Genomic DNA, 17653 nt, shown 5'->3' with positions numbered 1-17653 from the left:
GAGTGGGTGGGTGGGTTGGTGAGTGAGTGAGTGGGTGAGTGAGTGGGTGGGTGAGTGGGTGAGTGGGTGGGTGAGTGGGTGGGTGGGTTGGTGAGTGGGTGGGTGGGTTGGTGAGTGGGTGGGTGGGTGAGTGGGTGAGTGGGTGGGTGGGTGTGAGTGTGGGTGGGTTGGTGAGTGGGTGGGTGAGTGGGTGAGTGGGTGAGTCGGTGACTGGGTGAGTGGGTGAGTGGGTGAGTGGGTGAGTGAGTGTGTGAGTGAGTGGGTCGATGGATGGTTGTTTGGGTGACTTGAATGTGTGAGTGGATTGATAGGTTGATGATTTAGTGGGTGGGTGTATGGGTGGGTGAGTGAGTGTATGCATGGATGGGTGATTTGGTGAGTGATTGTGTGATTGAGTGAGTGGGTGGGTGAGTGTCTCTCCCCTTGTCTCCACCCTCCACCGTGTCTCTCCCGTGTCTCCCCGTGTCTCCCATCATCTCCCCCATCATCTCCCCCGTGTCTCCCCCCTCCACCGTGTCTCCAATTACAGGATTCTGAGAACTGTCTCATGACGGAGTACGTCGCGACCAGATGGTACAGGGCACCAGAGCTGATGTTGGCCTTGCATCACTACACTCAGGTACCGGATTACTCACCACAGGCTCACCACACACTCACCACACAGAGACCCATAGACTCACCACACAGAGACCCATAGACTCACCACACAGAGGGACATAGACTCAACACACAGAGACCCATAGACTCACACAGAGACCCATAGACTCAACACACAGAGACCCACACACCACACAGAGACCCACAGACTCACCACACAGAGACCCATAGACTCACCACACAGAGACCCACAGACTCACCACACAGAGACCCATAGACTCACCACACAGAGACCCATAGACTCACCACACAGAGGGACATAGACTCAACACACAGAGACCCATAGACTCAACACACAGAGACCCATAGACTCACACAGAGACCCATAGACTCACCACACAGAGACCCACACACTCACCACACAGAGACCCACACACTCACCACACAGACCCACACACTCACCACACAGAGACCCACACACTCACCACACAGAGACCCACAGACTCACCACACACAGAGACCCACACACTCACCACATACTCACCACACACAGAGACCTACAGACTCACCACACAGAGACCCACAGACTCCCCACAGACTCACCACACAGAGACCCACAGACTCACCATAGACTCACCACACAGAGACCCATAGACTCATCACACACTCACCACACACAGAGACCCACACACTCACCACACACTCACCACACACTCACCACACACTCACCACAGACTCACCATACACTCACCACACTCTCACCACACAGAGACCCACACACTCACCACACACACACCACACAGAGACCCACACACTCACCGCACACTCACCACACAGAGACCCACAGACTCACCACACACTCACCACACACAGAGACCCACACACTCACCACACAGAGACGCACACACTCACCACACACACACACAGACCCACAGACTCACACACAGAGACCCACACACTCACCACACACTCACCACACACAGAGACTCACACACTCACCACACACTCACCACACACTCACCACACACTCACCACACACTGAGACCCACACACTCACCACACACTCACCATACACTCACCACACACTCACCACATGGAGACCCATAGGCTCACTACAAACTCACCACACTTACCACACACTCACCACACACTCACCATACACATAGACTCCCCACACACTCACCACACACTCACCACACACTCACCACACACTCACCACACACTCACCACACACTCACCACACACACTCACCACACACTCACCACACACTCACCATACACTCACCACACACCACACACTCACCACACACTCACCACACACTCACCACACAGAGAGACTCACACACTCACCACACAGAGACTCACACACTCACCACACACTCACCACACACTCACCACACACTCACCACACACTCACCACACACTCACCACACACACAGAGACCCACCAAACTCACCACCACCACCACGGCTGTGTGCAGGCTGTGGACATGTGGTCTGTGGGGTGCATCTTTGCTGAGATGCTGTCACGGAGACTCACACACTCACCACACACTCACCACACACTCACCACACACCACACACTCACCACACAGAGACCCATAGACTCACCACACAGAGAGACTCACACACTCACCACACAGAGAGACTCACACACTCACCACTCACTCACACACACTCACCACACACTCACCACACACACAGAGACCCACACACTCACCACACACACAGAGACCCACACACTCACCACACACTCACCACACACTGAGACCCACACACTCACCACACACTCACCACACAGAGAGACTCACACACTCACCACACAGAGACCCACACACTCACCACTCACTCACCACACACTCACCACACACTCACCACACACTCACCACACAGAGAGACTCACACACTCACCACACAGAGACCCACACACTCACCACTCACTCACCACACACTCACCACTCACTCACCACACACTCACCACACACTCACCACACACTCACCACACACTCACCATACACACAGAGACCCACCAAACTCACCACCACCACGGCTGTGTGCAGGCTGTGGACATGTGGTCTGTGGGGTGCATCTTTGCTGAGATGCTGTCACGGAGACTCACACACTCACCACTCACTCACCACACACTCACCACACACTCACCACACACTCACCACACAGAGACCCATAGACTCACCACACAGAGAGACTCACACACTCACCACACAGAGAGACTCACACACTCACCACACACTCACCACACACTCACCACACACTCACCACACACTCACCACACACACAGAGACCCACCAAACTCACCACCACCACGGCTGTGTGCAGGCTGTGGACATGTGGTCTGTGGGGTGCATCTTTGCTGAGATGCTGTCACGGAGACAGCTGTTCCCCGGCCGCAACTACCTCCACCAGCTACAGCTCATCCTGGCCGTGCTGGGGACACCCCCACCAGAGCTCACACAGGTGGGCAGGAGGGGGGGTGGGTGGGTGAGGGGGTGGGTGAGGGGGTGGGTGAGGGGGTGGGTGAGAGGGTGGGTGGGTGGGTGAGGGGGTGGGTGGGTGGGTGAGGGGGTGGGTGGTTGAGAGGGTGGTTGGGTGGGTGAGAGGGTGGGTGGGTGGGTGTGTGAGAGGGTGGGTGGGTGGGTGGGTGGGTGAGAGGGTGGGTGGGTGGGTGGGTGAGAGGGTGGGCGGGTGGGTGGGTGGGTGAGAGGGTGGGTGGGTGGGTGAGAGGTTGGGTGGGTGGGTGAGAGGTTGGGTGGGTGGGTGAGAGGTTGGGTGGGTGGGCGGGATGGTGGGTGGGTGAGAGGGTGGGTGGGTGGGTGAGAGGGTGGGCGGGATGGTGGGCGGGCGGGCGAGTCGGTGAAAAGATGTGTGGATGGCATAATTGCAGCCTGGATGCTCTTTCCCTCCCACCCCCACCCCCACCACCACCCCCACCACCACCACCACCACACCCACCACCACCACCACCACACCCACCACCACCACCCCCACCACAACCACCACCACCACCACCACCACCCCACCACCACCACCACCACAACCACCACCACCACCCCCACCACCACCCCCACCACCACCACCACCACCCCCCCCACCACCACCACCACCACCACCACAACCACAACCACCACCACCACACCCACCACCACCACCACCACTCCCACCCCCACCACCACCATTACCACCACCACCACCACCATCACCACCACCACCACTCACCACCACCCCCACCACCACCACCACCACCCACCACCACCACCCACCACCACCACCCCCACCACCACCCCCACCACCACCACCCCCACCACCACCCCCACCACCACCACCACCATCACCACTCCCACCACCACCACCATCAACACCATCACCACCACCACCACCACCCCCACTCACCACCACCACCACCACCACCACCACCCCCACCACCACCACCCACCCACCCACCCACCACCCACACCCACGCAGGCCATCGGCGCTGAGCGTGTGCGTGCCTACGTGCTCAGCCTGCCCCCGCGCTCGCCCGCCCCGCTGGGCCCCCTCTTGGGGGGCTCCGCCGCCGCGGCCGCGACCACGGCCTCGTGTGACCCCCAGGCCGTGGAGCTGCTGGGACTGCTCCTGCGGCTGTCTCCCGGCGAACGTCCGAGTGCGGCGGCGGCGCTCAGCCACCCCTACCTGGCACAGTATCACGACTCCAGCGACGAACCTGACTGCGTCCCCGCGTTCGACTTCAGCTTCGACAGGCCCACACTCAGCCGTCACGAGGTGCGTGGGGTGGGTTGGGTGGGTGTGGGTGGGTGGGTTGGTGGGTTGGTGGGTGGGTTGGTGAGTGGGTGGGTGAGTGAGTGAGTGAGTGGGTTGGTGAGTGGGTGGGTGAGTGGGTGGATGAGTGAGTGAGTGGGTTGGTGAGTGGGTGGGTGAGTGAGTGGGTGGGTGGGTGAGTGAGTGGGTGAGTGAGTGAGTGAGTGGGTTGGTGAGTGGGTGGGTGAGTGGATTGGTGGGTGGGTGGGTGAGTGGGTTGGTGGGTGGGTGGGTGAGTGAGTGGGTGGGTGAGTGGGTTGGTGGGTGGGTGGGTGAGTGGGTGGGTTGGTGGGTGGGTGAGTGGATGAGTCAGAGGGTGGGTGGGTGAGTCAGTGGGTGAGTGGGTGGGTAAGTGAGTGGGTGAGTAAGTGAGTGGGTGAATGAGTGAGTGGGTGAGTGGGTTGGTGGGTGGGTTGGTGGGTGAGTGGGTTGGTGAGTGGGTTGGTGGGTGGGTGGGGTGTGTGGGTGGGTTGGTGAGTGGGTGGGTGAGTGAGGGAGTGGGTGAGTGGGGTGGGTGGATGAGTGGGTGGGTGAGTGGGTGGATGAGTGGGTGAGTGAGTGGGTTGGTGAGTGGGTGGGTGAGTGAGTGGGTGGGTGGGTGAGTGAGTGGGTGAGTGAGTGGGTGAGTGAGTCGGTTGGTGAGTGGGTGGGTGAGTGGATTGGTGGGTGGGTGGGTGAGTGGGTTGGTGGATGGGTGAGTGAGTGGGTGGGTGAGTGGGTGGGTGAGTGGGTGAGTGGGTGGGTGGGTGGGTGAGTTGGTGAGTGGGTGGGTGGGTTGGTGGGTGAGTGGGTTGGTGGGTGAGTTGGTGGGTGGGTGGGTTGGTGGGTGGGTGAGTGGGTTGGTGAGTGAGTGGGTGGGTGAGTGGGTGGGTGAGTGGGTGGGTGGGTGGGTTGGTGAGTGAGTGGGTGGGTGGGTTGGTGGGTGAGTGGATGAATAAGTGAGTTGGTGGGTGAGTGAGTTGGTGGGTGGGTGAGTGAGTGGGTGAGTGAGTGGGTGGTTGACTGGGTGGGTGAGTGGGTGACTGAGTGGGCGAGCTAGCAGCAGGTGCTTTTGTGAGCAGATGAGCACACCTAGCCTGGCACCGCCACAACCCCCCCACCACTCCCTTCCCCCCCCCCCCCCCCCGTCCCGCCACCGCCCCCTCTTGCAGGCCAGAGACGCGGTGCTGACGGAGATTCAGGCGTTTCATGCCAAACGCGAGGGCATCCAACGCAAGATCACCGTCCGGCCTCACCTCCGCCCAGCCAGCAGCAGCAGCAGCAGCGGCATCAGCAGCGGCATCAGCAGCGGCATCGGCAGTGGAATCATCAGCGGCGGCAGCAGCTCCCGGCACAGTAACGGGGACGGCGGCTGCGCCTTCGGCGTTGGCAGCGGCAAGCAGAGTCATGCTCATCAGCAGCAGCATCATCAGCAGCAGCATCAGCAGCAGCAGCATCAGCAGCAGCAGCAGCAGCAACCGAGTGCCAGGTACGTGGACGTCGTGAAAGCGACGTGCTTGATCGACAGTTGAGTTTAGTAAACGCGCATTTTAATTATGGGGACTGTCGCTGTTGTTGTTGTTTTGGCGTCTTCTGGTCCAACACCAGTGTGAGAGACTAAAGGGCTCTAAAGAAAGCCGTCTCGGGTGTGGACCAATCAAATTCAAGGACAGTGCCAATATTATTATTATCAGAGTTGTCTCTTTTTTTGTTTGCATTTTGACTGCTTGTGTTGTGGTTATTGCAGACATGATGCCTTGAATAAAGGTGTCAGTTTTTTTGTGCCAGTTAAAAAGGGTAAAACCTATTTCTATATCTTGTTTACTGGCAAAGGAGGTCTCATAATGTAAATGCTCACCCCGAGCCCTCAATACTCTGATAGTGCGCTGTTTTTGAGTTGTACACCTTTTGGCGTCTTCTGGTCTAACACCAGTGGAGAGACTAAAGGGCTCTAAGAAAAGCCGTCTCGGGTGTGGACCAATCAATTTCAAGGACAGTGCCAATATTATTATTATCAGAGTTGTCTCTTTTTTGTTTGCATTTTGACTGCTTGTGTTGTGGTTATTGCAGACATGATGCCTTGAATAAAGGTGTCAGTTTTTTTGTGCCAGTTAAAAAAGGGTAAAACCTATTTCTATATCTTGTTTACTGGCAAAGGAGGTCTCATAATGTAAATGCTCACCCCGAGCCCTCAATACTCTGATAGTGCGCTGTTTTTGAGTTGTACACCTTTTGGCGTCTTCTGGTCTAACACCAGTGGAGAGACTAAAGGGCTCTAAGAAAAGCCGTCTCGGGTGTGGACCAATCAATTTCAAGGACAGTGCCAATATTATTATTATCAGAGTTGTCTCTTTTTTGTTTGCATTTTGACTGCTTGTGTTGTGGTTATTGCAGACATGATGCCTTGAATAAAGGTGTCAGTTTTTTTGTGCCAGTTAAAAAGGGTAAAACCTATTGCTATAACCCCCTACCTCCTCGCGGTGCCGGACGGGCAACTCTGTCGTGGACAGTGCTGTGGGGGGAGGGCCAATTCCGATTGGCTCCTCCCCTCATGGCATATGTGTCCACCACAGGGGCTAAACGGGGGCTCTGGACGGGTGCGAGGGGCTGGTAACCCCTCCACCTTCAATTAATTACCACGAAACCACGAATACAAAATTTAACTAATAAGCTTGTGCTGGAGGCCCCGGGGGGACAGGTATCTATGACGTCTCCTGGCCAAACCCCAATTGGCGGAGCCAGGAGATTGAATACCTACCCTCGGGGCTCCTCCAGAAACAATGAAAAGCCACTACGGATGGCCACGTGGAATGTTCAAACGCTCACTGCGGAGGAGAGGCTGCCACTCCTCTGTCGGGAGCTGGACTGGTACCGCCTGGATCTCTGTGGCATTCAGGAGGTCCGGTGGACCTGTTCTGGCTCCTGCCACCATGAGGGGTGGACAGTCCTCTACTCGGGGCAGCAGACTGCCAAACAACAGGGTGTGGCTCTTCTTTTGAACAAAAGAATGAAGGGGGCGTGGGAGCGTGGCGGTGAGGTGTGGGAAGCTGTAAGCCCCAGGCTACTTTGGGCTCGCCTTCCCATCAACCGGAGGCGAGGAGTGGTGGTCGTGGTTACTTATGCCCCCACTGAAGACGAACATCCGTGGAGGGATGCAGGCAAAGCCGATGAGTCAGATGCCTTCTATGACCTCCTGTCACAGGTGCTGGCTAAAGTGGCCCCTCGGGATAGAGTCATCTTGTTGGGTGACTTCAATGCCCGAGTTGGTCATGATGCTGGCACCTGGTCTGGAGTGATTGGAGGGCATGGGCCAGATCAGCTCAATAACAACGGTAGGAGGCTGCTAGATTTGTGTGCAGCCCATGGGCTTGTAATTACCAACACGCTGTTCCGGCATCGGCGCATCAACACAACATCATGGATGCATGCCGGGTCCAAGCAAGAACATCTGCTGATCTACCCTCTGACCATCGATTAGTCACCTGTAAGATGCGCCTGCAATTCTTCCACTCCGGTGGTGGGTGTACACCCAGGACCCCTTTCAAACCTAAGGTGGCCTGGTCTCAGTTATCTGATGAAAGTTGCAAGTGAGAATTTCATCATCGCTTGCGGCTGGGGTTGGCATCGTCCCCCACTCCTCCTGATGAGGGTAAATGGGTGAGGTTTAGGACTGTGACTCATGCAGTTGCAATGGCTGCTTTGGGTACGCGGTCCAGACCTCCCCAGAGACCCTGGCTGACAGAGGAGGTGTTCAGGATGGTTGAGAAAAAGCGACAGGCCCACTGTCATCGGCTACAGAATCCCATGTCAGAGAATGAGGAGGCTTACCGCAGCCTTCCCTCGGAGGTTCGGAGAGCCGTGGCGTCACCGCCACTTAGTGGCGAATGGCGGTTGTTGTTGTTGTGATGTGTGATGGGTGGTGTGTGTGGTGCGCGTGTGATGTGTGGTGTGGTGTGTGGTGTGTGTGTGGTGCGCGTGCGATGTGTGTGTGTGGTGTGATGCGTGTGTGTGGTGTGATGTGTGGTGTGTGTTGTGGTGCGTGTGTGATGCGCGTGTGGTGTGTGTGGGATGTGTGTGTGTGTGTGTGGTGTGTGTGTGATGTGTGTGTGATGCGTGTGTGTGGTGCGCGTGTGATGTGTGTGTGGGATGTGTGTGGTGTGTGGTGCGCGTGTGATGCGTGTGTGTGTGATGCGTGTGTGTGTGATGTGTGTGTGTGATGTGTGTGTGATGTGTGTGTGTGTGATGTGTGTGTGATGTGTCTGTGTGTGATGTGTGTGTGATGCGCGCGTGTGATGCGCGTGTGTGATGCGTGTGTGTGATGTGTGTGTGCGTGTGTGTGATGCGTGTGTGTGATGCGTGTGTGTGATGCGTGTGTGTGATGCGTGTGTGATGCGTGTGTGATGCGTGTGTGTGATGCGTGTGTGATGCGCGTGTGATGTGTGTGTGATGCGTGTGTGATGCGTGTGTGATGCGTGTGTGTGATGCGTGTGTGATGTGTGTGTGATGTGTGTGTGATGTGTGTGTGATGCGTGTGTGTGATGCGTGTGTGTGATGCGTGTGTGTGATGCGTGTGTGTGATGTGTGTGTGATGCGTGTGTGATGCGTGTGTGATGCGTGTGTGATGCGTGTGTGATGCGTGTGTGTGATGCGTGTGTGATGTGTGTGTGATGCGTGTGTGATGCGTGTGTGATGCGTGTGTGATGCGTGTGTGTGCGCAGAGCGGGAGTGGACGACGCGTATGGAGGGGACGTGGACATGCCCAGCGCCAGCTCCGTGTGCTCAATGGACCTGGGCCTTGCGGCCCTGGAGCCAAAGTCTCCGCTGGGGATGAGGTACAGGAGGGAGGAGGGTGCTATGGTTGTGGCCTTGTCGCGAGTGAGTGACTGCGTGTCTGCGTGTACGTGTCTGTGTGTACGTGTGTGTGTGTACGTGTGTGTGTGTACGTGTGTGTGTGTACGTGTCTGCGCGTGTGTACTTGTCTGCGTGTGTGTACGTGTCTGCGTGTATGTGTCTGCGTGTACCTGTGTGTGTACACGTGTCTGTGTGTGTACGCGCGTGTGTCTGTGTGTGTACGTGTGTGTGTACGTGTGTGTGTCTGTGTGTACGTGTGTGTACGTGTGTGTGTCTGTGTGTGTACGTGTGTGTGTCTGTGTGCGTGTACGTGTGTGTGTGTCTGTGTGTGTGTGTCTGTGTGCGTGTACATGTGTGTGTACACGTGTCTGTGTGTGTACGTGTGTGTGTCTGTGTCTGTTTGTGTACGTGTCTGCGTGTACATGTGTGTGTACGTGTGTGTGTCTGTGTGTGTGTACGTGTGTGTGTACACGTGTGTGTGTACACGTGTCTGTGTGTGTACACGTGTCTGTGAGTATGTGTACACGTGTCTGCGTGTACGTGTCTGCGTGTACGTCTGTGTGTACACGTGTCTGTGTGTGTACACGTGTCTGTGTGTGTACGTGTGTGCGTGTCTGTGTGTGTGTATACGTGTGTGCGTGTCTGTGTGTGTGTGTGTGTGTACACGTGTGTGTGTGTGTACGTGTCTGTGTGTGTGTGTGTGTACGTGTCTGTGTGTGTACGTGTCTGTGTGTACGTGTCTGTGTGTACGTGTCTGTGTGTACGAGTCTGCGTGTACGTGTCTGCGTGTGCATGTGTCTGTGTGTGTACGTGTGTGTGTGTATACGTGTGTACATGTCTGTGTGTGTGTACTTGTGTGCGTGTACGTGTCTGCGTGTACGTGTGTGTGTACACGTGTCTGTGTGTGTGTCTGTGTGTGTGTGTCTGTCTGTGTGGGTGTAGTTGTGTACGTGTCTGTGTGTGTGTATGTGTGTGCGTGTACGTGTCTGTGTGTGTGTGTACACGTGTCTGTGTGTGTGTGTACACGTGTCTGTGTGTGTGTGTACACGTGTGTGTGTGTGTGTCTCTCCCACCTCCCTCCCGCTCCTTCACGCCACACCTCCCTTCCCCCGTCACCGCACAGCAGGGACGCAGGCGCGGCCGAGGACGTCCCTGCGGAGGCCTCGACGGCACCCCCAGCGGCCCACGCGGCGTCCCAGCCGACCTCCTCCTCCTCCTCCTCCTCATCATCCTCGTCCACCACCGCCTCCACCTCCATCTCGTCGTGGGGCGGTGGCGGCGGTGGCGGTGTTGGCGTTGGTGGCGTTGGTGGTGTTGGGGGTGTTGGGGTTGGTGGCGTTGGTGGTGTTGGTGGTGGTGGTGTTGGCGTTGGCGTTGGTGGTGGTGTTGGTGGTGGTGGTGTTGGCGTTGGTGTTGGTGGTGTTGGTGGTGTTGGTGGTGTTGGTGGTGGTGGTGGTGGTGTTGGTGGTGTTGGTGGTGTTGGCGGTGGCGGAGGAGGCGTTGGTGGTGGTGGTGGTGGCGTTGGCGTTGTTGGCATTGGTGGCGGAGGAGGCGGTGGCGGAGGAGGCGGTGGCGGAGGAGGCGGTGGCGGAGGAGGCGGTGGCGGAGGAGGCGGTGGCGGAGGCATCTCCAGCAACACGAAGGCGGCGCTCAAGGCCGTGCTGCTCAAGTCGGTGCTCAAGAACCGCGGCGCAGGTGGGGGGGAGGCTCGTGGGGGGGGGCTCGTGGGGGGGGGGGCTCGTGGGGGGGGGGGGGCTCGTGGGGGGGGGCTACCGTATCGCCGCCGCCGCTACCGTCGTGAGAATGTTTCCCGTGTTATTTTATTCTATCAATTTATGATCTTATTCTCGTTCCACGTGGGCGGTGACTTTACCGAAAGAGCCAAAGAAGGCGAATTCACTCTGCCTATCCCGCCCGAGCTGACCTACCCTCGGTAAAAAAAAACTAGCCCGGGCTTTTACCCCCCCCCCTCCTCCTCTTCCTCCGCCTCCTCCGCCTCCTCCTCCGCCTCCTCCTCCTCTTCCGCCTCCTCCTCCGCCTCCTCCACCTCCTCCGCCTCCGCCTCCTCCTCCGCCTCCTCCTCCGCCTCCTCCTCCGCCTGCTCCGCCTCCTCCGCCTTCTCCGACTCCTCCGCCTCCTCCGCCTCCTCCGCCGCCTCCTCCGCCTCCTCCTCCGCCTCCTCCGCCTCCTCCTCCGCCTCCTCCGCCTCCTCCGCCTCCTCCTCCTCCGCCTCCTCCTCCTCCGCCTCCTCCTCCTCCGCCTCCTCCTCCACCTCCTCCTCCGCCTCCTCCGCCTCCTCCTCCGCCTCCTCCTCCGCCTCCTCCGCCTCCTCCGCCTCCGCCTCCTCCTCCTCCGCCTCCTCCGCCTCCTCCTCCACCTCCTCCTCCGCCGCCTCCTCCTCCGCCTCCTCCGACTCCTCCGCCTCCTCCGCCTCCGCCTCCGCCTCCTCCGCCTCCTCCTCCGCCTCCTCCTCCGCCTCCTCCTCCGCCTCCTCCACCTCCTCCGCCTCCGCCTCCTCCTCCGCCTCCTCCTCCGCCTCCTCCTCCGCCTGCTCCGCCTCCTCCGCCTTCTCCGACTCCTCCGCCTCCTCCGCCTCCTCCGCCTCCTCCTCCGCCTCCTCCGCCTCCTCCTCCGCCTCCTCCGCCTCCTCCGCCTCCTCCTCCTCCGCCTCCTCCTCCTCCGCCTCCTCCTCCACCTCCTCCTCCGCCTCCTTCTCCGCCTCCTCCTCCGCCTCCTCCGCCTCCTCCGCCTCCGCCTCCTCCTCCTCCGCCTCCTCCGCCTCCTCCTCCTCCTCCGCCTCCGCCGCCTCCTCCTCCGCCTCCTCCGACTCCTCCGCCTCCTCCGCCTCCTCCGCCTCCGCCTCCTCCTCCTCCGCCTCCTCCGCCTCCTCCGCCTCCTCCTCCTCCGCCTCCTCCTCCGCCTCCTCCTCCGCCTCCTCCTCCGCCTCCTCCTCCGCCTCCTCCTCCTCCGCCTCCTCCTCCGCCTCCTCCGCCTCCTCCTCCTCCTCCGCCTCCTCCGCCTCCTCCTCCTCCGCCCCCCTCTCCGTGTTTCGTCGTCCACCCGGAAGGCTGCTCCGGTTGCCCCTCCCGCGGACCTTTCCGCGATCTCGCCGCGCCTCCGCCCGCAAGGCCCGGCTGGTCCCCCGTTGGTAGCCTGGATCGCCGATGCTACCTGCGGCGAAGGCGTCTCGCTGTTCCCGCGGCGCGTGGTGTGCGTGCGTGCGCGTGTGTGTGTGCGTGTGTGTGCGCGTGTGTGTGCGCGTGTGTACCTGTGTGTGTGTGTGCGTGTGTGTGTGTACCTGTGAATGTGTGTGCGTGTGTGTACCTGTGTGTGTGTGTGCGTGTGTGTGTGCGCGTGTGTGTGCGTGTGTGTGTGCGCGTGTGTGTGTACCTGTGTGTGCGTGTGTGTGCGTGTGTGCGTGTGTGTGTACCTGTGTGTGTGTGTGCGTGTGCGCGTGTGTGTGTGTGTTTCTGTGTGTGCGTGTGTGTGCGTGTGTGCGTGTGTGTGTGTGTGCGTGTGCGTGCGTGTGTGCGTGCGTGTGTGCGTGCGTGCGTGCGTGTGTGCGTGTGTGTGCGTGTGTGTGCGTGCGCGTGTGCGTGCGCGTGTGTGTGCGCGTGTGTGCGTGCGTGTGTGCGTGTGTGTGTGCGTGTGTGCGCGTGTGTGTGTGGCAAAACAATCCCCTACCTCCTCGCGGTGCCGGACGGGCAACTCTGTCGTGGACAGCGCTGTGGGGGGAGATCCAATTTTGATTGGCTCCTCCCCTCATGGCATATGTGTCCACCACAGGGGCTAAACGGGGGCTCTGGACGGGTGCGAGGGGCTGGTAACCCCTCCACCTTCAATTAATTACCACGAAACCACGAATTAAACTGAAATATGTAACAACTAAGCTTGTGCCGGAGGCCCCGGGGGGCCAGGCATCTATGACGTCTCCTGGCCAAACCCCAATTGGCGGAGCCAGGAGATTGAATACCTACCCTCGGGGCTACTCCAGAAACAACGAAAAGCCACTACGGGTGGCCACGTGGAATGTTCGAACGCTCACTGCAGAGGAGAGGCTGCCACTCCTCTGTCGGGAGCTGGACCGGTACCGCCTGGATCTATGCGGCACTCAGGAGGTCCGGTGGACCGGCTCTGGCTCCTGCCACCATGAGGGGTGGACAGTCCTCTACTCGGGGCAGCAGACTGCCAAACAACAGGGTGTGGGTCTTCTTTTGAACAAAAGAATGAAGGGGGCGTGGGAGCGTGGCGGTGAGGTGTGGGAAGCTGTAAGCCCCAGGCTACTTTTGGGCTCGCCTTCCCATCAACCGGAGGCGAGGAATGGTGGTCGTGGTTACTTATGCCCCCACCGAAGATGAACATCCGTGGAGGGATGCAGGCAAAGCCGATGAGTCAGATGCCTTCTATGACCTCCTGTCACAGGTGCTGGCTAAAGTGGCCCCTCGGGATAGAGTCATCATGTTGGGTGACTTCAATGCCCGAGTTGGTCATGATACTGGCACCTGGTCTGGAGTGATTGGAGGGCATGGGCCAGATCAGCTCAATAACAACGGTAGGAGGCTGCTAGATTTTTGTGCAGCCCATGGGCTTGTAATTACCAACACGCTGTTCCGGCATCGGCGCATCCACACAACATCATGGATGCATGCCGGGTCCAAGCAAGAACATCTGCTGGACTACATAGTGACGGACCAGCGAATGCGAGCCCATGTCCTTGACACCAGGACCTACCGTGGAGCTGATCTGCCCTCTGACCATCGACTAGTCATCTGTAAGATGCGCCTGCCATTCTTCCACTCCGGTGGTGGGTGTACACCCAGGACCCCATTCCAACCTAAAGTGGCCTGGTCTCAGTTATCTGATGAAAGTTGCAAGCGAGAATTTCATCATCGCTTGCGGCTGGGATTGGCATCGTCCCCGACTCCTCCTGATGTTGAGGGTAAATGGGCGAGGTTTAGGACTGTGACTCATGCAGCTGCAATGGCTGCTTTGGGTACGCGGTCCAGACCTCCCCAGACACCCTGGATGACAGAGGAGTTGTTCAGGATGGTTGAGAAAAAGCGACAGGCCCACTGTCATCGGCTACAGAATCCCACGTCAGAGAATGAGGAGGCTTACCGCAGCCTTCGCTCGGAGGTTCGGAGAGCCGTGAGGTGCTGCAAGGATGGGTGGTGGTCGCGGGTTGCTGAGGAGATGGAGTCTGCCTCAGTGGCCCGTGATCACAAATCTCTATTTAACTCCATCAAAAAAGTAACCTGCAGCGCCACACCTATTACCATAATTAGGGGAAAAAACGGTGATCCAATTTTTTGCTGAGCATTTCTGTGAGGTCCTGGGGGAGGGAAAATCCCTCAGCCAGGAAAACACCGTGGCACAAAGTGAGGATGACCCTGCTGAGGCTGCGGTGCCTCAAATATTGGATGAAGTCACCCCCTGTGAGTGGCTGGCTGAGGTGCCATCTGCTGAGGAAGTATTGAAGGCGATCCGGAGTCTGAGACCAGGAAAGGCAGAGATGATCTCCCAAGCGAAATGCTGAGGGAGGGTGGTGTTTGTGCACAGACTGCCCTATATGACATCATAACAACAGTCTGGACCACTGGACGGGTTCCGCAGGATTGGAAGGATGCCCTGGTGGTCCCCCTTTTTAAGAAGGGGGACCGCACAGACTGTAACAACTACAGGGGCATCTCACTCCTCAGTGTGCCGGGAAAGGTCCTGGCAAGGATTATTCAGCATCGCCTTGCCAGGCACGCTGAGGAGAGGCTTGCGGAGCCCCAATGCGGTTTCAGGAAAGGGCGGTCCTGCACAGATGCCATATTTTCTGTCCGTCTGCTACAGCAGAGGTGTAGGGAATTCCAACAAGACCTACATCTCTGCTTTATTGACCTGGTCAAGGCCTATGATACCATCAGTAGGCCTGGGCTCTGGGTCGTTCTTCGTGCTTTTGGAGTACCTGACCCTCTGCTCACGATCATTAAGGACCTTCATGATGGTGAGCGGGCCCGGGTAAAACTACGTGGCCGGGAGTCAGAGCCATTCCCTGTACACCTTGGGGTGCGACAGGGATGTCCTCTGGCTCCCACATTATTTAACATCTATTTTGACCACGTAGTTCGTGAAGCCTTCAATAGCTGTACCGGGGGAATCTCCATATGGTACAGATATAATGGGAGGCTAATCGATGCCCGGGTGCGGTCAAGGGATGGCTCCCTATTGCTCAACCACGTTATGTATGCTGATGACTTGGTAATAGCTGCTCAGTCAGAGGAGGAGTTGGAGACGCTGCTGCTGAGACTGGAGCGTGCCACTAAGAGGTGGGGCCTTACCATCAGCCCCACCAAAACTAAGCACCTGCCTGGGTATTTTGTACCATCGGACACTCTGCCCCCACAACTCCCAATCGGTGATGGGGCAGTTGTGGAGAGAGTGGAGAGTTTCCCATACCTGGGCAGTGTGCTTATGACTGGCTCCAGTTTAACAGCAGAGGTCTCACTCCGAATCAGTCGAGCGGCAATATCTTTTCATCGGTTGCGTAACGCTGTGTGGAAGCTACCTGGTCTGTCGCTCCGCACTAAGCTTCAGGTCTTCTCGGCCACGGTCATTCCCTCCCTTCTCTACGCTTGCGAAACGTGGACCCCCCTAATGGAACATCTTCGCCGGTTAGAAACATTTAGGCTGGCCTGCCTACGATCCATCCTGGGTTTAACCAGACTGGATTGTGTGAGGAGCTCACAAATCCTTGAAAGATCTGGGCAGGGTCCCATCGGTGAGCTCCTCCGGCAGGCAAGGCTGCGATGGCTGGGTCATGTAGCCCGCATGCCCAGCCACCGCATGCCGAAACAGCTTTTGTTTGGCCGGATAGAGGGGGCTAAGTGGGCGCGGCACGGGCTAGAGAAGAGATGGAGTGATGTGGTACAGGAGGACGTGGAGCTGAGTGGACTTGCCGATGACTGGTACCAGCGGTGTCAAGATCGGCCTCTGTGGAGGAGGCTCGTGAAGGACGCTACTGGGCAGTTGGAGGCAGTCGCCCTCCAACAACAACGGAGGGCGGAGGAGCGACGCTCACAACAGCGAGCGGAGCGCCGGGTGGCTAAAGCACAGCAGGTTGGCACAGTAGGGGGCACAGGTGGTGCATCAGCCAGTCATCTCAGTCAGTCGACCCGTGGCACCTGGGTCTGCCCCGTGACCTCCTGCCAGCGGGCGTTCGACACTTCACGTGGCCTCAGGGTGCACATAGCCTGGCACAAGCGTCGTGGTGACGTCACCGCCACTTAGTGGCGAATGGCGGTTGTTGTTGTTGTTGTTGCGTGTGTGTGTGCGTGCGTGTGTGCGTGCGTGTGCGTGCGTGCGTGTGTGTGTGCGTGTGTGCGTGTGTGTGTGTGCGCGCGTGTGTGTGTGCGTGTGTGTGTGTGCGTGTGTGTGCGTGTGTGCGTGTGTGTGTGCGTGTGCGTGCGTGTGTGCGTGTGTGCGCGTGTGTGCGTGTGTGCGTGTGTGTGTGTGCGTGTGTGTGTGCGTGCGTGTGCGTGTGCGCGTGTGTGTATGTGTGTATGCGCTCGTGTGATCTCACCCGCGGTGGCTTTACAGCTCCGCCACCCACCCCCGCCCCTGCCCCGCCCCCACAGGCTCAGCCTTGGCCTACTCTTCCCACCCACCGGGCACGGCGTCGTGCCCCGCGGCGGGGCCGCCCGCGGGAGGGGAGGGTGAGCGGAGGGCGTCCGGGAGTTACGGCGTCACGGCGCTGGAGAGGCAGCGGGAGAGGGAGGAGAAGCGACGGAGGAGGCAGATGAGGCAGCACGAGCGGGAGAGGAGGTGCGGAGGGCCTCACGTTCATCGCAGACTCGCCAGCCACACAGAGACTCACAGAGAGACTCACAGACTCACCACACACACAGAGACTCACAGAGAGACTCACCACACAGAGACTCACCACACAGAGACTCACCACACAGAGACTCACAGACTCGCCACGCGTGGAGAGACTCACAGACTCACCACACACACAGAGACTCACAGAGAGACTCACAGACTCACCACACACACAGAGACTCACAGAGAGACTCACCACACAGAGACTCACCACACAGAGAGACTCACAGACTCACAGAGACTTACCACACACACAGAGACTCACCACACAGAGACTCACCACACAGACTCGCCACACAGAGAGTCACCACACAGAGAGCCTCACCACACAGAGAGACTCACCACACAGAGACTCACCACACAGACTCGCCACACAGAGACTCACCACACAGAGAGACTCACCACACAGAGAGACTCACCACACAGAGACTCACCACATACAGAGACTCACCACATACAGAGACTCACCACACAGAGAGACTCACCACACAGAGACTCACCACACAGAGAGACTCACCACACAGAGAGACTCACCACACAGAGAGACTC

General features: G+C 58.6%; 1 protein-coding gene across 1 annotated transcript in view; it reads left to right on the top strand.

Annotated features, from left to right (window-relative positions):
* The window catches only part of LOC116937143 (uncharacterized), a 60691-nt gene that overhangs the window by 30270 nt on the left and 12768 nt on the right, over positions 1–17653 (top strand). Inside the window, exons 5-12 of the mRNA XM_076055750.1 lie at positions 530–619; positions 2933–3070; positions 4076–4372; positions 5560–5876; positions 9106–9219; positions 10362–10719; positions 10831–10933; positions 16861–17047. Coding sequence (XP_075911865.1) covers positions 530–619; positions 2933–3070; positions 4076–4372; positions 5560–5876; positions 9106–9219; positions 10362–10719; positions 10831–10933; positions 16861–17047 — 1604 coding nt within the window. The remainder of the gene's footprint in view (positions 1–529; positions 620–2932; positions 3071–4075; positions 4373–5559; positions 5877–9105; positions 9220–10361; positions 10720–10830; positions 10934–16860; positions 17048–17653) is intronic.

This window comes from Petromyzon marinus, chromosome 72 (assembly GCF_048934315.1).
Source record: "Petromyzon marinus isolate PM22_M1 ecotype Great Lakes invasive population chromosome 72, UKy_Petmar_22M1.pri1.0, whole genome shotgun sequence".
Classification (NCBI taxonomy): domain Eukaryota; kingdom Metazoa; phylum Chordata; class Hyperoartia; order Petromyzontiformes; family Petromyzontidae; genus Petromyzon; species Petromyzon marinus.
This window is presented reverse-complemented; position numbering and strand designations above follow the sequence as displayed.